The following is a 27698-nucleotide window of genomic DNA, read 5'->3' on the forward strand; positions in this document are numbered from 1 at the left end:
TAATTTATCGTCATCAACGTAAAATTCATTGTTTCGTTTGGGTGGAGGCTATGACCATGAAGGCAGCACCAGACTGGGCTGGGCCGGGGCACACGACTATCACACCGGGAGGAGGGGGTCACAGTCGGCTTGAGGAGGACGACGTGACTGTAGGCAGGCAGGACGCCTCCAGTCAAACAACACCGAGTGCTGTGTTCACTTCTCACGTCACGGAGACACGGCGACTGTGTGTTTTCACCCCATGTTTTTCTCCTAACTGGTGAGTATTTCTCACGGTTGCCCCTCAACTACTGACGTCGCTTGTCGCCGGGGAACAGAGCACCCCACCCGGCTAACAAGCCGATGATGATGCCTTCTTCCTCCCCCTTCTCCTCTCCTCGGCCTGGAGAAAGCTAGTCAAATCTCCCGCCTGGTAAATTAGCCAGATTGGTATGAGCTCTTAATGGTAACTATTTACTGCTTTTGCTGTAATCCGACAGCTCACTCGGCATGTAATGCTAACAAGTAGCTTAATCTCCTTATGGCTCTTTGCTAACCGACGCTCTCTTGCATGCTAACCTAGCATCGTTTTTAATATTGATATATTTCGGGATTTTTGTTTGTCTTTTTATATTTAAAGGCACGCTCGAATATTTTGGCTTTATCGCCAGAATTGTTCGTCATCATTCACTTCACCTTGAATGGATGAGTCTGCCAGGTGTTTCGACATTGAATTGAACACGAGTATGATTATTAAACTGTTAAATTACTATGCATCACTAATGGGTGATCATTATCATCATTAGTGCAAGGGAAATTAAATGAAGATGTACCTAATTGGTGAGTCTTTGTGGTAAAATCAATGCAAATCAAAATTCAACCTAATTGGTATTAAGGTTATGAGGGAGTCCTTGGAAAATGACACTAAAGTTTGAGAACACCTTTTGTTATATGAATCCCTGCAGAAGAGCATCTTTTATTTTAAAACTGGATAGTTTTTTATTAGCATTTTGTTCCAGCATCATATGGATTTACTTTGTGTATTGCTATTTGCAGCCCGTCGTCACCATGACAGAGGAAGAAACCATAAACGTGAAGGAGGTGGAGATCATCAAGGTGATCTTGGACTTCCTCCACTCCAGGAAGTTGCACATCAGCATGCTGGCTCTGGAAAAGGAGAGTGGCGTCATCAATGGCCTCTACTCTGATGACATGCTTTTTCTCAGGTACCCTTGATCACAACACATTTTTCTCCTCTTGTGGTTTTTTGGGGGATCTTAAAAATTGTGGACTTTTGTGATTGTTTTAGGCAACTCGTGCTGGATGGTCAATGGGATGAGGTCCTGCAATTTATTCAGCCTCTGGAGTGTATGGAGAAGTTTGACAAAAAGAGGTATGTTACAACTGGATTTTTTTTTTAGTATCAGTCTTTGTTGGGACAAATGAAAATACACCCTAGATAGCATGAAAACATCACAGTGACTAATTCTCCATCCCAGGTTCCGTTACATCGTGCTAAAGCAGAAGTTTCTGGAAGCGCTGTGTGTGAATAACGCCATGTCTGCTGAGGATGAGCCACAACATGTAAGGAAAAACACAACAGTTGTAATTATAATTTCAGCATTAAAATAAATCCAGTTGGATAATTTATGTTTTTGTTTTTTTTAAGTTGGAGTTCACCATGCAGGAGGCGGTTAAGTGTCTGCACACCCTGGAAGAGTTCTGCCCTTCAAAAGACGACTACAGCAAACTATGTCTACTGCTCACCTTGCCTCGCCTCACAAACCACGCCGAGTTTAAGGTAAGAAATTTCTTGCCATTGTGTCCCCTTGTGGTTGCATTGCTTTTGACTCTCCTCCCGTTGTCATGTCAGGACTGGAACCCGAGCACGGCCCGGGTGCAGTGTTTTGAGGAGGCTTGCGTCATGGTGGCCGAGTTCATCCCGGCGGATAGAAAGCTGAGTGAGGCTGGATTCAAAGCCAGCGGGGATCGCCTCTTCCAGCTGCTCCTCAAAGGAGTCCTTTATGAGTGCTGTGTGGAGTTCTGCCAGGTTGGGACTGAATGTAGTCCAGTAATCCCCTGCTATTTGGGGTGTGGCGGGGGTCATTGTTGGCGACTGAGCTGTCAAATAATTCTGATGTGTTTGCATCCAGAGCAAGGCAACAGGCGAAGAGATCACCGAGAGCGAGGTCCTGCTGGGCGTGGACATGCTGTGTGGCAACGGCTGTGACGACGTGGACTTGTCCCTGCTGTCCTGGATGCAGAACCTGGCCCACAGTGTCTTCTCCTGCGCCTTTGAACAGAAGCAGCTCAACATCCACGTGGACCGTTTGGTCAAACCGGCCAAGACCGGCTACGCCGACCTGCTCACGCCGCTCATCAGCAAGCTGTCGCCGTATCCGTCCTCGCCCCTACGGCGCCCCCAGTCGGCCGACACCTACATGTCGCGCTCTTTAAATCCGGCTCTGGACGGGTTGTCCTACGGGCTGTCCAACCAGGACAAGCGAGCGAGTGGCGGCGAGGTCGCACCGGGTAAAGGCGTCTCCCCCATGTCTCACTCTTTTGCCAATTTCCACTACCCTGGAGCAGGCGGTCAGAACCTCAGCAGGAGTCTCATGATGGAGAGCTCTGACTGCCATAGCATTTTTGAGGAATCACCCGAAACGTAAGTGAAACGATCTACTATAAAAATCTTCTTTCTAAAAACAGAGGAACAAAACAGCTAGCTTTTGAGATCACTTGTGTACGCGTGTAGGTCAAGGACCGACACGCCCGTGGATAGCATGATGGCTTCAAGCGCAGCTCAAAACTCACGTCCCGCCTCGGCACCTGGAGAAGATGCACCATCGGTTGGCTCTGCTGAACAGAACGAGGTCAATTCCAAACTTTCTGATAGGATAATGCTATAGCCAACCGATCCTTTGTGTGTCGTGTATAATGCATGGCTGTTCTGCTTCCCCCTGCAGCTCTTGGACTCCGCCGAGAAGTACGAGGAATATTACCGTCAGCGCCTACGTGTGCAACAGCACCTGGAGCAGAAGCAGCAGCAGAGGCAGATGTACAAGCAGATGTTATTGGAAGGCGGCGTGCAGCCGGAACCTCCACCCAGTGACTTGCAGCACAGCCTCACGGAGAAGTTTCTCAACAGGTAAAAAAACCAAGAGAACTACAGAAGCTCCGGCTTGTCCGATGTGAGCTTCTGTCCGACGAGCACCATCCGTGCTGTCCGCCATCGCGTCAAGGCCTTTTTAGAAAACGCATTGAAGTAGAGCCCGATGTGTGTCGTCAGGTCCATCCAGAAGCTGGAAGAGCTCAATGTGGGAATGGAGAATTTAGGGGATGAGGTGAAGTCGTTGGCCCAGCAGTGCAACGGCAACACGCCCGCCTCCGAGTGCAACAACAACCCCCCTTCCGTCAGCCCGGAGCACAACAGGAACCGCGGGGGCGGGGTGCTCAGCAGCACGCCGCAGCACGTTGCGGGTGGCCATCTGGTCTCGCCCCCAAATGAATCCCCCGTCATCCAACAGAGGTTGGAGCCATGTCGCAAGGTTCGCAGTCTAACAAACAGAGAAGTCATTTTTTTGCGTGTTTGTCGACAGCGGGCAGAATCACAAAGCAGGTCCACAAGGTGATTCACCGGGATCATTATCCCGCAGTACAGAGGTGCGTTCACACACAATGTACACACTCGCTTGTTTTTAATATCGAGGTCCTACTTTTCTTTGAAACTAATCTTTTTTTTTTTTACAGGGTGGCGAGAAAGAAAAAAGACTGTTCGTGCCCGTGCATACTCTCGAGGACACTCAGGCTGTCCGTGCCGTTTCCTTCCACCCGTCTGGTGCCCTCTACGCTGTTGGCTCCAACTCCAAAACACTCCGCGTCTGCGCTTATCCGGAAACGCTTGACACCAGGTGAGTGTAGCAGTCAGACAAATATGTAGAAATTGACCGCAGTATTATTATTCCTCCCTTTGCTCATGTTTTTCTTTGGTTAGTGGCTCAAGTCCAGTGAAGCAGCCGGTGGTCCGTTTCAAGAGGAACAAACACCACAAAGGTTCAATCTACTGCGTGGCTTGGAGCCACTGTGGGCAGCTCCTGGCGACTGGCTCCAATGACAAATATGTCAAAGTTCTACCGTTCAGTGCGGAGACCTGCAATGCCACAGGTACAGTACGTGTGTCCGGATGGACTTGTGGAAAACCACTACCAAACTTTTTATCTCACTGTTTCGTCATGTGAGTTCTCCTGATTACACTGCCTCCCGGTGGCTATGGCAGGCATTAAAAAAAGTCACCGTCTTTCCCCACAGGCCCTGACTTGGAGTTCAGCATGCACGACGGAACCATCAGGGACTTAGCCTTCATGGAAGGCCCAGAAAGCGGAGGGGCCATCTTGATCAGCGCCGGAGCAGGAGACTGCAACATCTACACCACCGACTGCCAACGAGGGCAAGGCCTGCACGCCCTCAGCGGGCACACGGGTTGGTACTCACTGATGCCAGCCAGCGCCCAGATGTGCATTCAAACGTGTGCTTTGTTGTTAGGTCACATCCTGTCTCTTTACACGTGGGGCGGCTGGATGATTGCATCTGGCTCCCAAGACAAGACAGTGCGTTTCTGGGACCTTAGGGTGCCCACCTGCGTGCGAGTGGTAGGCACGGCCTTCCACGGCTCAGGTATTGACAACAATTGTAGACCCTAAGAGGAACTCTCACAGGGTTTGCTGACATGGGCGCATCTGCATCTCCTCCTCAGGCAGCCCCGTGGCCTCGGTAGCGGTGGATCCAAGTGGCCGTCTCCTAGCGACGGGACAGGAGGACAGCGCTTGCATGCTGTACGACATCCGGGGAGGGCGCATCGTGCAGGTGTACCGCCCCCACGGCAGCGACGTGCGCTCGGTCCGCTTCTCTCCCGGCGCTCACTACCTGCTCACCGGCTCCTACGACACCAAAGTCTTGGTCACCAACCTTCAAGGTCTAGTGGTCAACCAATCCTGGGAGCTTGTCCTAGTGAATTTCATGAGGATGCATGCTGTTGAGTGTGGCTCCCTCTGGTGGTACTACATGGAGTCCAATGCATTGGTTCTGTGCAATTCACTTGTGATGAACATTGAAGTATAATTTTACAATTTTCTGCGTACAGGTGACCTGACCAAGCAGCTGCCCGTGACACTGGTGGGGGAGCACGGCGACAAGGTGATCCAATGCCGCTGGCACACCGAGGACCTCTCTTTCCTGTCATCATCCGCCGACCGTACTGTCACGTTGTGGACTCACAACCCTTGACACGGTCGCACACACATGGCACAACTTCTAACCTTGGCAGTGTAGGGAATCACAAGGATCATAAACTAGCACATGTGACACTCCTTCACAATATGAAAATTCGGCATTCCATACGAGGAGCACGCAGATGTCAGTTCTTGCACACTTTTTGCCTCACTAGCATCGTAGTTCATCACTGGTATACACACACACAGACACACACACACTTACTGTATGCACATGAGTTGCATGCGCTTTCACTGACAGGAACGAAGCTCGTTTTCATGATGGTGCCTTTCTTGAGTTGTCAACACAGCAGACCCGATCACATTCAATGTTTTTTTGCCAACCCGTTTCCTTTAGCTACTGTTGTAGTTTTTCTTTTAAATAATTGTTTGGGAGATGTGGAAGTAATCGTGAAATTGCAATTTGCGATCGTTCAGTGTGTCGAATAGCAATCTTGTGGCAGCTTTTACGGTCTGGTGTTGCCTACCAACATGCTGATAGTACCATACGTGTAAATTGTCCTTAAATCGAGTCATCAGTATTTTTTTGAAGGAGCCATTATAAACAATGAGCGATTCAATCGCATGGCTTAAAAACAATTGCTGCGATTGTTATCAGCGTCCAAAAGGAATACAAGCCTTTAGTTTTTTTTTTTTGTTTTTTTTTTCATTTGTAGGTCTTTTATTTAAATGCTGCTGTAAAGATGCCCCATCAACAAGGGGCAGTCAATCCGCTTACTAATTTTATGCACAGTAAATAGGAAGTTAATATTTATTTGAAGCCAGTATTTGGGACATTGATTAAGTTCAGTTCTTGATATTTAATGCACTTTGCTGTTTGATGCAACTGTTTAATCCTTGTGAATTATTTTCAAACGTTTTGAATCCTTGCATAACACCAAACTAATACATGCATATTTATGTCTGTTACGATTATGTACAGTTAGTATGTTTTTTAAATGCTAGTGACTGATGTATTAAGCCTCTTATTTTCTGAAAAATAGAAAAGGGATTTAATTTAATGCAAGCTAACAACAGATTTATTGTTTTTAAATGCTAGTGACTAATGTATTAAGCCTGTCTTATTTTCTAAAAAATAAAAATGATTTAATTTAATGCAAGATAACAGATTGATCTCATGTTCAATAAAGTTTCTTTACATCAGTGCTTCTCAATTATTTTCTGTGATGCCCCTAGTTAAGCTTTGGCCATGATATTTCCCTAATAAAATGGCCTGTTATTACACTTGAAAATGGCGGTGTGCCTAATGGAGTGTCCATGTGATTCCCTCGTTAAGTGCAGGTGCGTGAAAACTTTTAGCCACTTTTGAACGTGAAAGAAGCTAAAAGTTTTCACGCACCTGCGCTTAACGAGCGTCACTTGGAAAACATATTGGAACGCGGCCTGAGGACTAGAGCTTGACACCTGTGATCTTTGACCATGATATTTCCCTAATAAAGTGGCCTGTTATTAGATACACTTGAAAATGGCGGTGTACCTAATGGAGTGTCCGTGTCATTCCCTCGTTAAGTGCAGGTGCGTGAAAACTTTTAGCCACTTTTGAACGTGAAAGAAGCTAAAAGTTTTCACGCACCTGCGCTTAACGAGGGTCACTTGGAAAACATATTGGAACGCGGCCTGAGGACTAGAGCTTGACACCTGTGACCTTTGACCATGATATTTCCCTAATAAAGTGGCCTGTTATTTGATACACTTGAAAATGGCGGTGTACCTAATGGAGTGTCCATGTGATTCCCTCGTTAAGTGCAGGTGCGTGAAAACTTTTAGCCACTTTTGAACGTGAAAGAAGCTAAAAGTTTTCACGCACCTGCGCTTAACGAGGGTCACTTGGAAAACATGTTGGAACGCGGCCCCGAGGACTAGAGCTTGACACCTGTGATTTTTGACCATGATATTTCCCTAATAAAGTGGCCTGTTATTAGATATACTTGAAAATGGCGGTGTACCTAATGGAGTGTCCATGTGATTCCCTCGTTAAGTGCAGGTGCGTGAAAACTTTTAGCCACTTTTGAACGTGAAAGAAGCTAAAAGTTTTCACGCACCTGCGCTTAACGAGGGTCACTTGGAAAACATGTTGGAACGCGGCCCCGAGGACTAGAGCTTGACACCTGTGATTTTTGACCATGATATTTCCCTAATAAAGTGGCCTGTTATTAGATACACTTGAAAATGGTGGTGTACCTAATGGAGTGTCCGTGTGATTCCCTCGTTAAGTGCAGGTGCGTGAAAACTTTTAGCCACTTTTGAACGTGAAAGAAGCTAAAAGTTTTCACGCACCTGCGCTTAACGAGGGTCACTTGGAAAACATATTGGAACGCGGCCTGAGGACTAGAGCTTGACACCTGTGACCTTTGACCATGATATTTCCCTAATAAAGTGGCCTGTTATTTGATACACTTGAAAATGGCGGTGTACCTAATGGAGTGTCCATGTGATTCCCTCGTTAAGTGCAGGTGCGTGAAAACTTTTAGCCATTTTTGAACGTGAAAGAAGCTAAAAGTTTTCACGCACCTGCGCTTAACGAGGGTCACTTGGAAAACATGTTGGAACGCGGCCCTGAGGACTAGAGCTTGACACCTGTGATTTTTGACCATGATATTTCCCTAATAAAGTGGCCTGTTATTAGATACACTTGAAAATGGCGGTGTACCTAATGGAGTGTCCATGTGATTCCCTCGTTAAGTGCAGGTGCGTGAAAACTTTTAGCCACTTTTGAACGTGAAAGAAGCTAAAAGTTTTCACGCACCTGCGCTTAACGAGGGTCACTTGGAAAACATGTTGGAACGCGGCCCTGAGGACTAGAGCTTGACACCTGTGATTTTTGACCATGATATTTCCCTAATAAAGTGGCCTGTTATTAGATACACTTGAAAATGGCGGTGTACCTAATGGAGTGTCCATGTGATTCCCTCGTTAAGTGCAGGTGCGTGAAAACTTTTAGCCACTTTTGAACGTGAAAGAAGCTAAAAGTTTTCACGCACCTGCGTTTAACGAGGGTCACTTGGAAAACATATTGGAACGCGGCCTAAGGACTAGTGAGGGTGGGTGTGGCATTTTTCACTTTGAAATCAATTTTTATTTGCCAAGTTTGAGCATGCCAAACAAGGAATTTGACTCTGGTACATCATGTTCTCAGTATAGTATATTCAGTATAATAACACAATTGGGCGTGGCCCACTATTTGAGAAGCACCGCTTTATATCAAGCAGCTTGTGCTCCATTGGAACGAGCCAATAAAAAAAAAGTAGCCATGAGATTTAATTGCTCCAACCAAAATGAAGTACAAAAGATTAGCACTGTACACATAATAATCCCAAATATTACTGAAAAAAATCATTTGTCAAATTATTTCATCAAACGTGGTGACAGGAGAGACACAAAAAAACATTACGGCGGACGAACAACAGTTACAAAACGTACAACAATGAAGAAGAAATGCATGCGCGGATTACAAATCCGGTGAAATAATGACACCACATTTGTGAAAAACATTTTGTCCCTGATACCGCTTGTGCGAGCAGAGTTGAGAGAATTCTTCCACATAATCTACTACATGCTGCCTGTTAATGCTTATGAACTTGTATAATATTGTAAATGCCACTTTTCAGAAGGGCTTGGGAAATTCTAAGTGCTTTGTTTAGCTGTGATTGGCCTTTGCCGCGCAAGACGGCAACGTGACGCGCTGCTCGTCCATTCGCTTGGCTTGTGAGCGCATGATGAGGCTGAAGAAGTCCTCGTCCGGTACCGTGGGTCCACGAGCTGGAGGAGGGGGAGGTGCACAGCGCTGGTCGTCCAAACGGGTCCCCTGGAAACAACAAAAGACCCAGTAACCATCCACGTTGTAGAAACACAGCACAAAAGTAAGATTGAAATCGAAACAATGCCCGGTCCACCTGGCACTTGACAAGCATGTCAAAAAAGTCTTCGTCGGGCTCGGCGTTGTCCACGTTGGCCATCAGGTGGCTGAGCACGGCCTGGTTGCTGTTCTGGTTGAGTCTGAGGCCCGGCAGGCTCCCGCCTGCGGCTGAGGTGTCCTCTAGCCGCCGGCCTTGAGCGCCAGACACGTTAGTGGACTCGGAAACGGCTGCCAGGGAAGTGAGGATGAATTTATAAATGGATTTAGATTTTTGATCAAACATCGTCATCAAAAACGTCAACATTTTTTTATGGTGAGACTCACATTTCCTGATGATCCTCGGCGGAGACTGGGGTCCGCCGTTGAGCGACAACCTGCTGCTGCCTTTCTCCCGAATGGAGCAGCGCTGGTCGTCCATGCGGTTGCTCTGGAAGCGAGTGAGAAGGTCGAAGAAGCCTTCGTCGCCGAGCATGTCAGGACTGGATCGCTAAGCGACAAACACGGCCGACGATCAGGCACCATCATCGAGGCTGAGCGTGTCCGTGAGTGTTTTCTACCTTGTGGCCGCTTTCCAGGGTGTTACTGGCATCCTGGAGGACCTTACCGGAACCTCCGCTACCCTTGAACTTCTTCCCGCGTAGACGGCTGACGAAGAACAACTTGGAGGAGCTCTTGGTGAAGGTGGGCTTGCTTTGTTTGCTCAGGATGTCGCTGTTCCACTTCTGACCCTTCACAACAACAAACACTCGTCATTGGTGTCAAGCAAACTCGTGATTATTCGTGTGTGTGATGTGCGTACGTTCATCTTGTCAGGCGTGAGCTTCATCAGCTCCAGGTTCTCCATGCTGTGCCTCCTGCTCAACCTCGGCCTAGCCCCTGCAATGCAGACACCTGCTGATGGTGGCTGCTGAGGGAAAACATCTTGGAGAGTGTCCAAATAGCTCACCTTGCAACTTGTAGTCGATGTCCCTGTTTTCAGACAAGGTGGAGTTGTTGGTGCTGTAGCTCAGACCTAACACTGTCTGGAGATCTGTCACGTTCATACGTGCCGTCAGCTCGCCGCTCCTGTCTCCTGTCTGGTACACGCAGAGATTATGAGCACTGATTAAATGCATCTCTGATTTTTGCGAGGGGCTTCACAAGACCAACCTCTTTGCAGATCTCCAGGTGCTTCTCAGCAAAGTGCATGGCCTGGTCATGGTTCCCGAGTGCAGTGTGGGCGTTTCCCAAACTCCAGCACGCTCGACCTTCTCCGATCCTGCACGCACAAGCTACTTTGGTCAACGTGAATGACGAGCATTAAGCATGTGCGTGCATACCGGTCATTGAGGTCCTGGGCTATGATGAGGTGTTTGAGGTGGTAATCGATGGCTCTCTCGTAGTCCTGCAGCAGAGTATACGTGTTGCCCAGACTGTAGCACGCCTGAGCTTCCACCGCACGATCCTTCAGCTGCCTCGCTAGCTGCAACGTCCTCCTGGACCACCACGGGCAGAAGACATTTCAAACTAGGGTTAGGGTTTCCATTTTGAATATGAACCGTGCTGTACTTTGTCAACTTACTTATAATGCTCAGCTGCCACTTCAAACTCTCCCAGGAAGATGTAAGCGTTGCCCAAGTTGCAGTAAGCTCGTCTTTCTGCCGAGCGGTCGCCGAATTCCTTCGCTATGAGCAAACGCTAAAGACAGATTGGAAGATTTACTTTTAGGGGACATCACACAAGATAAACTGCCTTTCCCTCCCCCACCCTCACCTGCTCGTGAGACGCCACAGCATTCCGAAAGTTCCCGAGCAGGTAATGAGTGTTCCCCAGATTCCCGTAGGTTCGACCCTGGGCTGCCCGATCACCGACTTCTTGGACAAGACCCAAATTTGCCCTGAAAGTGCACGCAGAGGGTCATCAACACAACACACAGTAAATCCTGTATACTGTGACGTACTCGTAATATTCCGAAGCCTTCCTCAAGGCCGCCATGACGTCCTCTGGGAAATCTCCAGGCTCTGCTCCGCTCCAGCAAATACTTTTTCCTTTCGCGTGGTACACGTTCCCAAAATTGTACAGAGCTCGTGCCTGACCCACCTGAAAGTCAGTCATCAGTCGTCACCAATGTGGTTTTACGTCTTTAATTACTATTCTTATTCTAAAGAATCAGAATAACATGTGTGAAAGCTTTCAGTACCTTGTCATTTACATCCCTGGCAATATCCAAGTGCCTCTGACAGCACACCATGGCCTCATCAAACCTCCCCAACACCTTCAGTGTGTTGCCGAGATTGCCGCTGGCTTTGGCTTCTCCGAGGAGATCCCCGACGGTCCTGCGCATAGAAACGCCTTGAGACTCGGAGCGACGGGCTCGCCCGGCGTACCTGCGGCGACGCCACCGACCTGGTCAAGGTGAGGTCGTGCCGGTGGAACTCCAGCGCCTTGGCGTAGTCGTGCAGGTGGAAGTAGGCGTTGCCCAGCTGGCTGTAGATGGCGCTGAGCACCTGGAGGTCCTCCGTGCCGACCTGGATGGCGGCTTCGAAGAAGGACACGCCGGCTCGGTAGTCGCCCACCTTGCAGAGGCGCTCGCCCTCCAGCGCCAGCTCAAGGCACGACACCTCCATCCTACAGTGGTCACGGGATAAAAGATAGACTTTTTGACAAGGCTCGAAAGTACTACGCGGTCACTCGGACAAGATCACGAGAACTGACTGGCTAAAAAACATCTTCTTGGGCAGTGAAAGGCTTCAGTGGAGGATGTTTGGCTGCTTCCTTCCATTTATTCAGAACAATAGATTGTGCAATTTACGGAGCAGTGTACGAGCACGCCCTTATTTGTTATGGTAGATCACATCCTTTCGTTAGCGTCGTTGGCTCTTGCAGCAGAATGTGGCAAGGTTGCAGGATGAGTGTAGAAAAACACAATACAACCACTGGCGGAGCTAGAGGGGGGGTGGGGGCACTGGCCCGCCTCCTCGAGAATATAACCCCAATTTGAACTCCCCTCAGGTTCCCTAACCCTTCCCCACACTTTAAGTCAATCTAAATTTATCACCGTGGAGCAAGCCACGCACATGAAGGGAGCGTCAAACAATAGGTGGGTTTATATTTTCCTGGATGACATCAGGCTAGGCCAAGATAAAAGTCTCACTTTCTTTTCTCTGCAGGAAAAGTCCCTCCTTTGCTCCAAAGACATCAAAAGAATTCGGTTTTCTTTTCATTAAGGTTGATTATCTCATTTCTCCCTTCACACAAAGTTGCATGGTATCATGAGATACGTCACTTGAGTGGGTGTGATGCGTACCAGCCTACCTGCAGCTTTTTCTTGCCTTACAACAACAACAGCATCTAAGAGGCATCTACTGAGGTTTCCACTGCATCCAGCAGAGGTGACCCCCTCAAAAAAGCAACTTTTTTCTCTTTTGGTGCTTCCCCCTTTCAAAAAAAAATAGTTCCAGTGACATCAACGTGCCTGACGTCAGAGATATTAAAGACGAGAGGAACCCCGAAGGCGTGTGACACCGTCGACCGTGTTAAGCCTAAATGCAAGCAGGGCACGAAAAGACCCGGGTCAGCGTTCTGTGGGATCATCTTTATCGTCTTTCCCCTCTCCTCTGACCTGGTCACTTGAGATTACAGCGGCAGAAGCGCAACAGATTACAGGTCGGGCGAGCGCCTAAATAGATGCGGAGGCCGCTCGGGTAACCTAACCCTAACCCCATGGCGTCCATTGGGAAGGGCCATCCCAATATTGTTGACGGGCACACAAAGCAAGCAAGGGATAAATATTTTAGGGCTTGTTAAATATTGACGCTAGAGCTTGGACAGTGCACATTCGGCAAGTAATTAGAGATCCCTCCGGGATGTCTTCTGCCAAAATACTCTTGCCTTCAAACTCGGCGGATAGTAACTAGAAAGTGAAAATGTATCCTGGTGGATTTCTCAAAGTACCATTGTAGTCATTAGAAATAAAGTCTGGGGGAAGAAAGGTAGCAAATTAAGGTACTTAACCCTCAATGTGACCCCAAGTCCCCTCACTATGACATCACCTCCATCAATTTCCTGTGGAGGGGGGACACAGGAAGCTATCCCAGCTGAAAGGCAGACTCCACTCTGGACTGGCTTCCAGTCAATCACTTTTATCGACGACCGTGTAGATGGACCGATACTGTCATTGTCAAGTACATTAATAATCCCCATGGCCAATTTTAAATGCTATTACAGAACAGCATGTGTGCTAACTGCAAAAGGCAAGAGGTTCCTACCTGTAGCGAACATGGAAGGACTGATCCTCAGCTCTTGTGCTAATCACTGAGCCGTCTGTATCCATCGCTGTGCATAATATGAGGGAAAATCCCAATTTCGTTCCTGACCAAATGGTTGCGTTGAAAAATAAAGAAAGCACACGCAAAGAAGATCAAATTGGAAGTTACTAATGAAAGAAAATCAAAAAGTCCGCAGAAGGGAGGGAGGCTAGTGTGAGTCCATTGGGCTGCTTTGTGTCTTTTGCGTCCCTGCCCCTCAGTCTCCCCCTGGGTGGCCCTCTGTGGAGAGAATACAAGATGCTGTATGTGAAGCCTCTTTCTGACCACGCGGCGCCATGGCAACACCCACCAAACAGCGGCAAGCTGAGTGAGGCGAGGTGAAGGAAGGGAAGAGCGAGTGAGTGCAGGGCGGGAATGGAAAAGGATGGTGGTCAGCACACGCAAGCTGTCAATCAAAGGCCAGCAGATGAGCTCTGGAGTTGCTAAGGCCATCCAGCTATGAGAATGCAAAAAGCTTTCCCCCAAAACAAGCTATGAAACAGTCCAGAACATCCTCCAGAGGAAGGAAAATAAGCACGTATGAACAACCTAAAGATAAGCAAGCAACCAGAGCCAACCGTTAGCTCATTTCTCCATGAGGTCATACTGCAACCACCCTCCTCTCACGGCAATGTTTTCAAATGAATTTAAAATGAGAAATCAGTGATTTGGCATTAAAGTTTGAGTCATATTTAGAGTGTAAATAATAAACATATACAATTCAAATGGTCAAGATGTTTCTATGTTTACTATATATGACTGCACCTGATGAAGTGTCTGCTGACCCGAGACCCCAAAGAAAGGCTGATTGAGATTTAAGAGAGAAATGACTGCCCCAGACACCACATAGTGAGAATATCCTGGAGCAACACACATGTCAAAGGGCTAAAAATATAAATCTTGACATACTGACCTGTAGCTCCTTCTCACGGGGGCAGGAAACCTAGAAAGCCTGCAGGGAGAGTAATAATAATATTAATGATAATTTTACATTTAGGTTTTGTGTATATTTGTCATAAAAAAGTAACACTGTCTATGAACTTGGATGATCACTGAACAATATATTTTCACTGTAAATGGATGAGCAAATGATTGCATTGGTTGCAAGAATGAAATTTATATTATTTCATATTTAATACTACGGTCGACTGGATAAATATCAGACGTATATGGAGGCAATTATTAATGGAAATTTTATTCAACAAATACAATCCCCCTCTTGACAAAGTCAAGGGTGAGCGGGTTAGCGTGTTAGCTGCAAACTTACGTGAGTCGATCCAGTTCGAACAGCTCGTGCGTATTCTTCTTTTCTTGTTTACGATAATAATCCCTACAACCGTGCGAGCAATAGACGCATTGCGGATAAACACTATTTAGCAGCCATAATTTCATGCATTTTGTTAAACTTCGACAAGTACTTCTTAGTTGGCGTTTTTTTTCTTTCCTTTTTTTGGGGCCCCGTAGTAGTGACGTCAGTGTTTTTGTATAACAGCCAATCCGAGGACGGTATTCAAAGAAAGCCGCGCCCAGGACTCCAAGTCATTGGTCCAATCGATTTGAATGGAACGAGGGCATGACGTATTGTAAATCCGCTGTCATTGTGCCATACAAATTACAACTTATAAAAAGTAGTAATTGAATCACGATGGTGTGGTGAGAAATTTGATTCTATTTTTATTTAACCAATTGATGCTTGCTAAATGAAAGCAAGAACTTCTTTAAAAAAAAAAAAACTGAATAAAAACTAAATGAAAATCTAGGGGTCATTTCCGCTGCTGTTGCTAGGCAACCAGACGCCTGACAGCGCACGTCGAGATGGACACCACTAACTTGCAATATTAATGATGGCGCAGAAACAAAACCTGCCCAAGAAAACATATGTCAAGACAGGAGTTGGTAGAAGCTTTGGACTTATTTACTTGCAGAGGTGACTTTTTGTTGCAGACATATTTATTTTCATTTAAGGACCAATATATTACTTGAGTAAGTAGGCCTACCATCTTTTAAGTATTTGAATGTTAATGACTTGACAATTGCTACCCACTGACTTTTTGACACAAGCAGGTAGGCGATCCAGGATATTATGCAAGACTTTTTGTTTAGTATTGTTGCTTTCTTCTCGCTTTAGTGATGAGTGATGTTTCATTATACATTAGATTACATTGTGAAATTATGAAAAGTGAGTGAGTAAAATTACTGTACTTAAATGTGTTAACTTGTTCCACTGTCTTCATAAAAAAAAAAAAAAAAAAAAAAAAAAAAGGCTGGCTTACAAGGTCTGCTCGTAGGTCATGGAAGGGAAACCAGAAGATTTGGATGATGTCCAGGAAGAACGCAAAACAACTTTATTATGGGAAAAGTGCATCCAGCAGAGAATCATGGTGGATCTCAGTGAAGATGAAAGTCTCCACTTAAGTGACCTGCAAGCTTCTTGTCTAGCTTTGTCGCAGGCAAAGTCTGCCGTGTCTGAGACCAGCATTCATTTCAGTGGTGAGTCACATATGCCGCAGGTTGATGACGGCAACAAGTAATTGCGTCAAAGACAAAAAGAAAGAAGCATAGAAAAAAAAGTAGACTCCAACAAACACAAAGAAAATACTAATTTCTTTCTTCAAATATGACTCTGCTTCAGACTCTATTCTTGTCAGGAGTGACACGGTGCCACCAACTAAGAGCAACGTGGATCTCCGAAATCAGGAACATGAGGACTCTGGGCAAAATACTAGCTATGAGGATCAGGAGGAGCTCCCTTACGACGGCGACCATTCTAAACACCTTGATTTTGTTGGACCTCATGTGGAGAAAGAAGAAGAGGATGTCACTGACAAACAGGATGAAGAGGTCGTCCCACCTTGTGCTGGACCTCCAGTAGACATTAACCAGCTGTTGCTGCGGCATTTCTCCCAGGAGGAATTGCTGCAGAGTGGAAGGTTGATTGAAGCCGAGACCCTTCCAGAGGTTTCCCTGCTGGAGAGTATAGATGACCTCCTCGGTAGCAAATCGACACACAACGACACGGAGGTGTCAACCAGCATTTCCGAGGAACCTTCTGTCAGAAGTTTTTACAGCGACGGCAACAGTCCATCAAAAAGAGAACGTGAGGAAGAAGACAAGACAGCATCCAGTCCAGATGAGAGTGTTGCAGCACCAGCAAAGTGTGAAGAATCCCAAGTTCACACGAGGAAAGTTTCACATTTACGCAGTAGGTCCTTTGGCGAGCTGAAGTACGGCCAGGGTCAAGTCCATTACCCTCTTCCTGACTTCTCCAAAGTTGCCCCTAAGGTTAAAATTCCAAAAGGACCCAGTGGTCCAGTCAGGCTTGTTCCTCAAGTTCCCAGTCCCATGGTCCGAGCCCAGTCCGAGCCGGGAATGTTAGAGGTGATCAGCAGAGTCCTGGAGGACTCGGGCCTTCAACCTTCAGAGATGCCTCAAGTCCTCAAAGACACACAGGACCAGACCGGTCCTGACTTGGTGCATCACTTTCAGGTTTACCTCTTCTTTTACTGCTTCATTGAAGCACACATGTAGTTTTGGGTTGAACATAATCACAATTCAACATTTATGATTTTTTAGTTAAGATTTTTGGTGGTAGTTTTTATCATCTTTAAAACAAAACAAAAATAACCAGTTTGCTGTTTTTTGCAATCTGGTGTCATTTTTCTGCCAAGAAAATAATTGAGTTGAGCAGCTTCATTTAGATAAAGGTAGTCTTTTGGCGCCACCTTGTGGTATCTAAAGGAAATTACATCTTAAAATATTTTCTTTAAATCATCTCTTTAGGATGAATATGATCAACTACTGGCCAAATATGGCAGGGCGGAGAATCTCTTTCTGGAGCTTTCTTCAGACATTTGCAATGAAGGAAACCCCAAGGATGGAAGCCATGTTGGATCGGAAGCTCCTCACATTCTAGCACTGGGTATGTTGCTGCATACGACAGCGAAAAAGACAGTGGATGTTCCTTATGTTTCCATGGAGACAAATGGGGTCAAGTGACACGATTCTGGTTTCTTTTGTTCCAGCTGCTTAAGTTACTTGAAAGTGACTCACCATAAACACAAAGGGGATTCAATTATTTTGAGTCATTTTCCCTCATGTACATATCTAACTTTTTTTTCCCTCTCACATCTTTAAATGATCTTGCATGACATTCGTTTCAGAGAACAATGTTGAAAAAGTCAAATCAGGTCACCAGAATGAGATGAAGCCCAACACATTCGATCAAGATGGCAGCAGTGAGGCTGAGAAAATGACTGCTGAGTTGAGAGCTGTCCTTAGTCACTTCATGCAAACGGTCAGTTCAAAAAACTTTTATCCAATTACAAAACATCAACAAAACATCTTTGCAGGTGGATGAGTTCAAGCAGAGTGTGACCAACATGTCGGTTAGCACAGAAGAACAACAAATGGTAAGCAGCTATCACAACTCAGAAGATCAAATTGAGCTAATTGTAACTTGGATTTGCTGGTAGATGTTAAGGAGCTTGATGGAAGCGCAAGATCAACTGGAAAGAAAATACATGAGCAAGAAAGAAGAGCACCGAGCTCTGGAGATGAAAAATGACTTGGGCCTGTGTAGAAACATCGGAACGTTCGACCCCAACAGGTGCACCCTCGATGGATTGAGCTCCATTTGTGAGTGGAAAAGTCATGTGACCGTCTGTTTGCGTTGCGAGCAGGTTGGTGGAAGGGGATATCTTTCGGGCGGGTATGCACCTGGAGGATATTAAAGAGATGATCGACAAAAGCACATGCGAGAGGAGCATCTCGCCTCTCTTGTGGTCAACTCCCACCACAAACAAGCTGTCAGTGAAGGCCACGCCTCCACCAGCACAGCATCAGGTAACACACTTTGACCTTGAGAAAAAAAAATAGAGTTGGCTATTGTGTCATTTTTCAGGGTTCAAGCGTAAGTTTGGCTGCGGCGACAAAGTCTGAGGCACAACTGGAGGACGAGAGCAGTAAAAATGACCGATTGGAGGAAAGGAGTGAGCTCATATGCAATGACTCAATGCAAGTCAACAGGTGAGGATGCCGAGGATGGAAAAGCAAATAAAAAAATAAATGCAAAATAATCATAAAAAAAGATAACATTAAAAAAATATATTAATAATAATAATAATACAAAACAAGCTGGGGTACGAAACAAGCTGGGATACAAAATGTACTGTACACCACTATTCATTTTCTCCTTCCTGCAGGCAGATTGTGTTTCAGGTTGCCATGTCGGTGTTTGGTTCCATTGCGGTCAGCTTAAGTGTTTGGGATTGTGTGCAGGTTTTCTGTCTCTGTGGAGGGACCTCTGGATTCTGAGGATGAGGAGAACCGTGAAGAAGAAGAGGAAGGACGAGCTAGCGGTGGAATCAGTGGGAAATCAGGAAGGTCAGTGGTTTTATTATGGATGCATTAAGTTTGTTTGCATCAAACTGTCCAAAACTGCAATAGCGCGCAAGGTGGCGTTCCAAATCAAGAATGCGACCTTGGTGAAGGTGTCAGACTGCCTGTGGAGGTCCACTCTGCATCTAATGCACATGCATGCAGAGAGACAGACAGTGGATTTGGGAGTTCCTACTTGAATCAGTCCGGTGGAATGTTGCATCTTAATCATTCCTCCATAGAAAGGTAAAAGACATGATCACTGACATTTTTTTTACAACCTAAATTCTAAAATGTCAGTACATGGCTCCATTGTGGTTTTAGTCCACAGGCCTTTCCCGGAATACCCAGTGATGGACTTTACATGTCAGACAGTGAAGGATCCTCCCATAATTTGTTGACAACTATCCATCCAAAGGACCTAGGCAGTCGACGGCACAAATCTGCATTCCAAGCACAGCCTGAAGGTTCCGCAGCTGCAGTAGAACGATGGGTGCAAGATACCATTAAAACGTCTTCTCTCAAGCTGCAGGGTGAGTCAATCCTTCATTCTCATCATCGCCATGACCATTCAAGTAAATTCTCCTCATCCATGACCTGAACAGATCCTGATGAAAACCATCTCCACGCCTCTGAACCAAACCTGATGGATGCAGGTCAAAGAGAAAGGAATCTATGCGCTTGTCATAGGTCAATACCTACTAATCTCTCTTCATTTTCTACTTGGTGACCACATCTGTGATGCGTTTGTGTGTGTCCAGTGAAGCCATCCTGGCCTTGCAGATAGAGGTGTCAAAACTGAAGAAAGACCTGGAAGAAGGTCTGGTCCAGTTGCCTCACCTAGCAAGAAAGATGGATTACCTGGCCTCCAAATACAGGCACGATCATCAGGAGCGTAGGTCCAAAAGCAAAAGCAGGACCAACTACAAGACAGCCAGGTAGGAGGAACTGATACATGAAGCGTGGAAAAAAAAAGAAGAAAAACTAACACCATCATTTCAAACTCTAGCTTGTGGAAGTCATCAAGCAGCAGACAGAGTTTGAGCAATTTCAACTCGAGACAGTTAAAACCTGAAGACTGGATTTCAACAGAGCTGGAGCCAAGAAAGAGAAAAGGTTGGCCACTTCGATGTCTTACTAGTCGTCTCTTGATATATTCTAAAACTGAGGTACGTTGCTAATAGCAACATATTAAATACAAATAATGTAATAAATTAACATAATAAAAACAGACAATTTCCCCTTTGTGCTGGGTTTTGAAATATTTCACAATGCACAATTAAAAAAAAAAAAACATTTACCTCATTGTTTATTCCTTCCAGCAGAGGGCGTCATCATCAAAGAGAGACGCTTTCTTCTCACACCTGAGCAAAGGCCACTGCTCCAGGTCAGCTATGGCTCCTCCTGCAGTCTACCTGCCAGGTAAGCACACAAACATTTCCCAGCCTGCAATTTCACATGAAATTTTTTGTCATATTCAGCTACAAATTGAAAGAACTGCACGCAACCAATCAGAGGAAGCGTTCCACCCAGTCTGACTCAGCGCTGCTGCCGAGCGATGTGTACTTTCAGCACACTCTATCCCCTGCCTTCCAAAAGCCTGGCTGCAGGATAGGAAGCAAGGTGGTCTTTCCCTAAACACAAACCATATTTTTCCATTACAAACACCCGATGTTGATTTCCTCTTTGGGTTTTCAAGGAGGAGGAAATGAACAGGACTCTGGACCAAGCCATCGAGGCCGCTCGTAGCATGAAGAGGACAACGGACCGCATGGCCAAGAGACTGACGGAAGACCTGGCCAAAGCTCAGCTCCTCCCGCAGCAACATTCCGCCATGAGGGTTCAAGAAACATTGAATGGCTTTGCACAAAAACAGCATAAGATCACAAGAGACAGTTTCTAATGTATCATATGGACAAATATTTTTGACTCCAGGGGACTTTCAGGATTTTTAAGACTTTTATGAAATGTAATAATTTATCTCCACTAGAAATAATATGGTCATCTATAAAATACTGGTGGACCAATCAGGACAAGCATTATTCTGTGTTAGCACTCGCATAAGTGCTAATTACTGTGTAGATGGCTTGACCAAAACATTGATGCATATACGCAAAACAGTTTGAGTTGCATGTTTTTAGTTTAGCACAACATTGATTCAAAGTTAAATATAACTGAACTGTACTTGAATTGTATTTTTTTTTCTCAATTAATTTCCTGATATTTCAACTGTTTCAGCTTTCAATTGGTTTGTCATTTGACACTGACAATCAGCCATACGCCATAAACGATAAATCAAATTAAAAAATAGGTCCGAATAAAATTACAGGAAAATCCTGCTGGGTCAAATAAGTATCAGCCGCCACCGCCTATTTAACGCATCCAATGGCCGTCCGTCTCATGGGCCTTTGAGCACCGAACGTGTCCTCTTACTGAGTTTGTGTTGGGTCAATGTTGGTTGCGGGCTATCGTGTTCTACTGTTGTTCCGAATGGGGATTCATCCAAACGACATGGCTGAATGGTTCTTGTCGATTGTTTAGAGCAATGGATGCAGTTTTTAGTGTTTACTAACCTGAGGGCAAACTGGCTGGAATAACTTCTACCATGCCAAGAAATATACAAACCACCTGTTTCTTTATGCAGGTGTAACAACACCTGTGGTGTATAATGACACTGAAGACAAACTCTATCAAATATTGTAATTCTATAGAGAAAAAAAATCACCTTTTGGATATCAGATCAGATAGGTATTAATTTTAGTGTTTTATTATTTATATTTATTTGTTTAATTTATTTATTTATCTGTTTATTTATTCATTTATTCATTTATTTAGCATATGCTTATTATTATCCGAGTCAACCAAATACAAGATTTATTTTAAAGGCTTATTAACTTGTATACGTAAATTCTTCCAATGTTTGAAAGATGAGCTTCTTCCTCTCACTCAGATAGGCCACCCAAACGACCCCCGAGGGGCGGAGTTTCAGCCCTCGGGCCCTTTGGTATTTGCAGAAACAATATCGGCTCATCTGAGGGAGCAAAAGCAACCAGAGAGCTCTGCGTTTCTTTCAAGTTATTTACCCCCCCAAAAAATTCATCTTGCCTCCAGGCTGTGAAGAAAGTGTGCAGCCATGGCAACAACATGGCTGATGCTGCTGAAACTCTTTTGGGCCATCTCACAGGTAAGTCATGATTGCTTTGTTTCATTATCGGGGATTATTTCTCTTCACATTTAAAATTATATTCTCTCCTCCTTACCTACTTACAGGGTTGAGACTTCTTATTTAACCATTTTATTTGCAGATCAACAATCTATTGCATTGTGAACACACAGGCCCTTTTGATTTTCACAGCTTTCATCAAGTGTGTGTGGCATGCACACCCTTCCTTCAATGGACAAATTCATTCGGACCTGAAAGAAATACCTTGACTGAAATCCGTGTTGAGTGAAAGCAATGCGCAGCCTGCTGCTTCTCTTGTTCCCTCGGAATATAATAGTCATCACCCCCCTGACCTTCCATTGATGTCCCTGAAAAACATAAATAGTGTCATTTATAAACAGTTGCATTTATTGACCACTTTTTGTCATTTTTAGATTCGCACAGCTAATTTTTCACTCAATTTTCTTCTCTAAATTGATTTTTTTTTCCCCTTGTATAAACAGACGTCATTATCTCTGATTCCTCCAGAAGTCACTTTCTCTGTCTTTACGGTCACATCCAAAAGTATGACCATGCAGTGGACAAGCTATACCGGCGCCACCTCCTATAAGATAACAGCGACGCCCAAAAACTCTCAAAACGACTCGGTTTTTGCTCAGTTCAGCGGCGACTCGACGACGGGCTCGGTCAGCTCTCTGTCGCCAAATACTGTATACGCCGTGCAACTCCAGGCCATGGATGATGCTCTCAATGTGTTGGGCAGTGCAAAAACTGAGGAGACAACAGGTCAAGTGGTACTTTTTCTAAAACCATCTTGGGCTGACATCCTTTGCGACCGCATTAACGTATTTACATCCACCATTAGCCCCTGACGTGCCCGGCGTTCTGCGGGCCTACTCCAAGCACAGCGACAGCATCACTGTGGAGTTTGCAGAGGTTGCCGGGGCAACCGGCTACAACCTGAGGGCAGTGTTTCAGAGCGGGGATTTCTTCTCCGAAAGTGCAGTGAGCAGCTCCCCAGCCACCGTGGTTGGGCTTCAGCCCTATACCAACTACAGGCTGAGCGTCATGTCAATCAACTCGGGAGGGCGGAGCCAACCTTCACGCTCCATCCAGGTCAAGACAGGTGGGAATTGGACAATGTGTATATAATGACTATCCTGGAACCGATCATGTATCACTGTACCAAATATGGCCATTTCCAACCAATTTCACTTGGTCGTCCTTTCGAAACAATTCAAGCTAATCTGCGTACAAAGACTGCCATAGTGTTGTTCCCATAGAACAATAACTTGTCTCCCTCCGCTGGCCATAACAGTGTGTCGTTTCACTTCTCATTGTCATCGTCACGGAGATCTTCAGCCTATGGAGAATGGTGGAAATTGTATCCATCCAATGAGATGCGGGGGTTTTATATAATGTAAAGAGAAACCATGAGAACAAGGTGTTGTTCACTCCCCAGGGAGAACGCAGTGACATCTAATCACAAGGACGCTCCCTGTTTTACATCTCTTGCAAAACAACTTTGAGTATTTGGCGCATCTTTGTACATTTTGTCTTCAGTGGTTATGGCACCTGAGTTGAGCACCTCTTCCCCTGATGATGATACCATCCTGGTCACGTGGTCCCCCGTTGACTACGCCATCCTCTACACGCTTTGCATCATCCGGCAAGGCTCCAGCACACGCCTCAAGGTCAACACCACTGACCACAACATGACCTTTGGTGACCTTGAGGCTGGCACAACTTACTGCATCAAGGGCGAAGCGTGGGACTCTGAGGGTCGTGCCGGTGACGACCTCACTGTGTGCCAGATCACACGTGAGCAGAAGAAATTTTTACTTTGACGTGTATTCCGCAGTTATTGGGTTTATTTTCTGCTTGGCGTGAAAATTGATGGAGGTCATCGTATTTCATTTATAAATATGACAACAGCGTCAAGAATGGAAAACAATCTCTAAGTGCCCACTTCACAGTGGAAGGCCATATGATCTGGGAGAGGGAGGTTAGCACCACCGTGGGAGTGATCAGTCTACTCCGATTATGGCCAATCAAGGCAATGCTTCTCATGCCTATGAATGTGATGCACTGACAGTCTTGGAAGTCATGACTACCAGCATTCGCACCAGATGCGCTGATTACAAAAATAGAGCCCAAAGTCAAGAGAAAAAACAATTATCCAGACAATGGGAGACTCGTATGACACCACTACTGTATATTAATGTTCCTCTGGATTTTATTCAAAGGTCCACCACGTCCAGATTTGGTCCACATCCAGGTGACACTGGGTGGGTCCCTCGGCATTGTCGTGCACTGGATGTTAGTGCGAGGAGCTGAGGACTACCTGGCTTGGAGCACGACTGGGCAAAACTGTACAAACACAGGCAGTAACCACTGTTCCATCAGTCCAGTGGAATGTGGTCAGAATCACTCCATCTGTGTCACCGCTTTCAACTCGGCTGGACCCAGTTCCCCTTCACCTCCAGCTGACTACATTACATGTGGGTCTAACTCAGCCACACATAAACCAGACGCAGTAGCCTGTTCCCACTTCCATTCCTTTTGTGTTAGACCCATGTCCCCCAGACAACATCTGGGTGGAGGAAACCCAAGCTGACAACTGCTCAGTCATGTGGGATGAGGTACCAGTCGTGGAGTACTATATGGTTTTCATAAAGAGGGACGACGGTACCGAGAAGTCGTGCAACACCACTGGAACCAGCTGCCACTTCCTGTGTGTGTGTGGTTATACCTACCTTACCAGCGTCTTCCCCTACAACCAGGCTGGCTCCAGTCCCTTCGCACATGTCCAGAACTACACCACCAGTAGGAAGCAAGTTGACCAACGTACATAGTTGACCAGTTGATCAACAATATTTTCCTTCCTTTCTCTATCCCCTCCCGCCAGTTCCATGCTGCCCGGAGGGTGTTTCTTTAAAGTCTGTTTCGACAGAGACCCTGAAGATCACGTGGTTACCGGTCAAAGGGTCAGAGCTTTACCAGACGACAGCAAAGATGGTTGACGAGGTCATCCACTGTAATGACACGGCGCCGGTGTGCGCACTGTCCGATTTGAGGTGCAATACGGTTTATTCCGTGGTGGTCACGGCATGTAGCGAGCTACGAGGGTGCAATAGCACTTGCCTGCCACGCACGCACGAGACAGGTAATGATGAGAGTGCCGCCACAGTTGTTGTATTGGGTCAGAGGTCAGAATAGGAATCCTTGCTTGTCTGTCTTGTCTCTCTGCAGCTCCGTGTTCACCAGAGATTCGGACTATAATGCAGTTCAACCAGTCCTCATACAAAGTCCAATTCACCACCCCAAATACCCAAAATACAAATTACACCATCATTGCCACCGGGCGCTACGATAAACACACATGCCATGGAAGAAACACTTCCTGTGAGCTAACCCAGTTGCCCTGCGGTTCGAAGTTCGACGTCACAGCCGTGGCTACCACAACGGCGGGATGGAGTCTTCCCGGATACAGTAACATTTTAGAAACAGGTATTTCTTAATGAGCGGTCACAATGACTTTCATTTGAATCACCACATTTGTATCTCTTCAAGGTCCTTGCTGCCCTACGTCTATGAATGTCACCCAGGTCACGCAGGCCATGACCAACGTGACCTGGTCAACCGGACGAGGAGCTCGCTCCTACACTGCGACGCTGACTTCGTCACACGGACACGCCAAGTGTCACACCACCGATATCCATTGCTTGATGGGATGTATCAGCTGCGGGACCAACTACAGCGTGAACCTGGAAGCTATCAGCAGCTCTGGACACACGTCCGAGTGCAAATATCACGGTTTCTCATCAAGTAAATATAGCAAACGGTCTATTCGCCAATGAGATTATTTTGATGCTTCATTTTCTTCCAGGTGCTTGTTGCCCGACCAATGTCAAACTGTATCGTTGGGCAAACAACTCCCTAAGGGTGTACTGGCACTCAACATGGACGCCCCAGCAGCACACGGTGGAGCTATACGGGACAGCTGCCAATTACACGTGCTTGGCGGATGACAACAGCAAATTCTGCGACATCCAGGAGGAAAGCTGCGGGGATGTCTACACGGTGGTGGCGGCACCGGTTGGACCCGGTGGAGTCAAAGTCAACTTCTGTCAGCAGAGGACTTATTCAGGTCAGTTGGCGCATATGTAGACAGCTAAATGCAGAAAAAAGAATAACTGGGTTGTGTTGGTAAACATTTATTTTAATTTATTTGCTTTGATTAATTGTAATTAATTTATACAATTTTAATTTATTCATTCATTTATCATTTTAATTTATTCATTTTAATTAATTGTACTTAATTTAGACAATTTTAATTAATTAATTTATCTTTGTGTTATTCTTAGTCCCCTGCCCAGGATTTAATGGTGGCATTGGTAAGTAACTACTAACTTACTCCATATTTTAATTTAAGGGCTTTCCTATGACATAGCATCTCTCTTCAGTGATCTCTCGCGGAAGAAGAAGCATAAAATAAGTCTTGGTAAGTTTCATGTGAATCATCTTGGGTGACTTATGTAAGCCTTAGACAAAGCTGAGATTGTTGCATGCGTGAAAGCAATTGATATAAAGCATGACGAGGTCATTGTTTTGCTCGGCAACATGATGCGCTATCTTGTAACTGCATCACAGGCTTTCAGAAAACAAAATCAATGTGCCCATACAAGTTTGGTAACAAAGCTAGAGAGAATAACAATATTAGCAAGCAAGTTCTTCCTCCATTACCCATGGGACTCCCAACAGAAACTTGGCAGAGATGGTAAACGTGACTCAGGTAAAAGAAGATGCAAAAGGGCTGAAGGAACGTGACATCATTTGTTTGGGCTGTAAGATGATAAGGTGCTTGATGTATATACACGGACAGCCACATACAATATGGTGGTTAGCGAGCATTGACAAACTGTGAGGCGATATTAACAACTTTCATGTTTGCAACATGCAGGGAGTCACCTGACTGCAAGGAGAAGAACTCCATGACCTCCACTATACATGGATGAAATATTGTACTCTTGTTTAGGAATGTTCTAGTTTGCATAAAGATATGTATTGAATGTCGTTTGTGGCAAAATGATTAAAAAAGCTGAAATATTTATGAAGTTTTTATTGATTGTTTCGACTAGAAAAGGACTAAGTTAACTGCGGGTTGGCAAATATTAGATTTACGACCGACCGGTGTAATGCAATGTTTTTGGTCATTCTAAGTTCCCTTATTAACAGATCAAATAATTGACCAACAAGAACCAAGGTTTTGTGATTTGCAGTTATGTAAGCAAACCAGCAAAAAATGCAACCTCGACAGCCGACGTGACACAAATCGGTGTGTAAATTTATATAACTTCAGGATGGGAGTGGAAATGGAAACCCATTCATCCATTTTCTATAGATCTTGTCCTCATTAAGGTCGAAACTTAGTTGGAGACTTTGAGCGAGAGGCAGGGGGACACCCAGGGGTACCTTGCTGAAAAACATGTCCTTAGGTAATAAATCTCAACCCCATTCTCCAACATGATGGGCGTAAGCCTTAAACAAGGTCAGCTGATGAAGTGGGTCGGTGGGGGCCTGTGGATGATACTGTACAGGTGATCGGGTTTCTGGACATAGTTTTCATTCCACTTCCTTCGCGCACACTTAACAATAAAGCATCATTTTGCCATCCTCCATAACTTATTAAACTACCAATAATCACTAAAAGCAACAAATTGATTGATTATTAACTGTCTAAAACAAGT

The 27698-nt window shown here is 45.6% G+C and overlaps 4 protein-coding genes across 10 annotated transcripts in view; 3 read left to right on the forward strand and 1 right to left on the reverse strand.

Annotated features, from left to right (window-relative positions):
• The first annotated feature begins 55 nt into the window (after positions 1-55).
• On the forward strand, positions 56-6410 carry wdr47a (WD repeat domain 47a). 3 transcript variants are annotated; one of them, XM_088397129.1, is made up of 17 exons: positions 56-259; positions 1036-1205; positions 1289-1372; positions 1479-1563; positions 1649-1780; positions 1853-2029; positions 2133-2644; positions 2735-2852; positions 2946-3127; positions 3269-3508; positions 3579-3642; positions 3730-3890; positions 3974-4143; positions 4288-4458; positions 4522-4653; positions 4733-4951; positions 5120-6410. In XM_088397129.1, exons 2-17 carry the CDS (start codon positions 1048-1050, stop codon positions 5260-5262), a joined length of 2748 nt encoding a protein of 915 aa, XP_088253255.1. In that variant the 5' UTR covers positions 56-259; positions 1036-1047; the 3' UTR covers positions 5263-6410. The 3 variants fall into 3 exon arrangements, with proteins under 3 accessions (XP_088253255.1, XP_088253256.1, XP_088253254.1); XM_088397130.1 differs by lacking the exon at positions 56-259 and adding an exon at positions 277-429; XM_088397128.1 differs by lacking the exon at positions 56-259 and adding an exon at positions 288-445.
• Positions 6411-8506: 2096 nt separating this feature from the next.
• Positions 8507-27698, reverse strand: part of gpsm2 (G protein signaling modulator 2) — a 33434-nt gene continuing 14242 nt past the window's right edge. For 2 of the 5 annotated variants that reach the window (XM_088396852.1, XM_088396851.1), the window contains 17 exons: positions 22213-22316; positions 20087-20200; positions 14323-14361; positions 13371-13649; positions 11509-11730; positions 11303-11438; positions 11063-11202; positions 10876-10999; positions 10685-10800; positions 10443-10598; positions 10273-10381; positions 10070-10199; positions 9923-9999; positions 9681-9851; positions 9448-9610; positions 9161-9351; positions 8507-9072 (listed from right to left, as the gene is read on the reverse strand). In XM_088396852.1, the coding sequence (XP_088252978.1) occupies positions 8905-9072; positions 9161-9351; positions 9448-9610; positions 9681-9851; positions 9923-9999; positions 10070-10199; positions 10273-10381; positions 10443-10598; positions 10685-10800; positions 10876-10999; positions 11063-11202; positions 11303-11438; positions 11509-11730; positions 13371-13435 (1968 nt within the window). In that variant the 5' untranslated portion in view covers positions 13436-13649; positions 14323-14361; positions 20087-20200; positions 22213-22316 and the 3' untranslated portion in view covers positions 8507-8904. Of the gene's footprint in view, positions 9073-9160; positions 9352-9447; positions 9611-9680; positions 9852-9922; positions 10000-10069; positions 10200-10272; positions 10382-10442; positions 10599-10684; positions 10801-10875; positions 11000-11062; positions 11203-11302; positions 11439-11508; positions 11731-13370; positions 13650-14322; positions 14362-14676; positions 14888-20086; positions 20201-22212; positions 22317-27698 lie in introns of those variants that run through there. The other 3 variants (XM_088396854.1, XM_088396853.1, XM_088396850.1) reach the window with 3 other exon arrangements.
• On the forward strand, positions 15160-20883 carry aknad1 (AKNA domain containing 1). Its single transcript, XM_088396867.1, is given in 17 exon segments — positions 15160-15392; positions 15698-15899; positions 16042-16895; positions 17190-17328; positions 17570-17703; positions 17759-17818; positions 17882-18015; positions 18089-18251; positions 18310-18434; positions 18687-19031; positions 19110-19318; positions 19391-19475; positions 19547-19723; positions 19795-19901; positions 20108-20207; positions 20267-20408; positions 20485-20883. Coding segments are annotated over 16 exon segments (3177 nt in total). The 5' UTR covers positions 15160-15392; positions 15698-15700; the 3' UTR covers positions 20689-20883.
• Positions 22521-26446, forward strand: fndc7a (fibronectin type III domain containing 7a). The gene is made up of 11 exons (XM_088396849.1): positions 22521-22734; positions 22814-23074; positions 23512-23769; positions 24195-24449; positions 24520-24774; positions 24857-25114; positions 25201-25458; positions 25522-25776; positions 25838-26098; positions 26316-26345; positions 26415-26446. Exons 1-11 carry the CDS (start codon positions 22521-22523, stop codon positions 26444-26446), a joined length of 2337 nt encoding a protein of 778 aa, XP_088252975.1.

The sequence above is a fragment of the Syngnathus floridae genome, chromosome 14, assembly GCF_059516105.1.
Source record: "Syngnathus floridae isolate MCC-2025c chromosome 14, RoL_Sflo_1.0, whole genome shotgun sequence".
Classification (NCBI taxonomy): Eukaryota; Metazoa; Chordata; class Actinopteri; order Syngnathiformes; family Syngnathidae; genus Syngnathus; species Syngnathus floridae.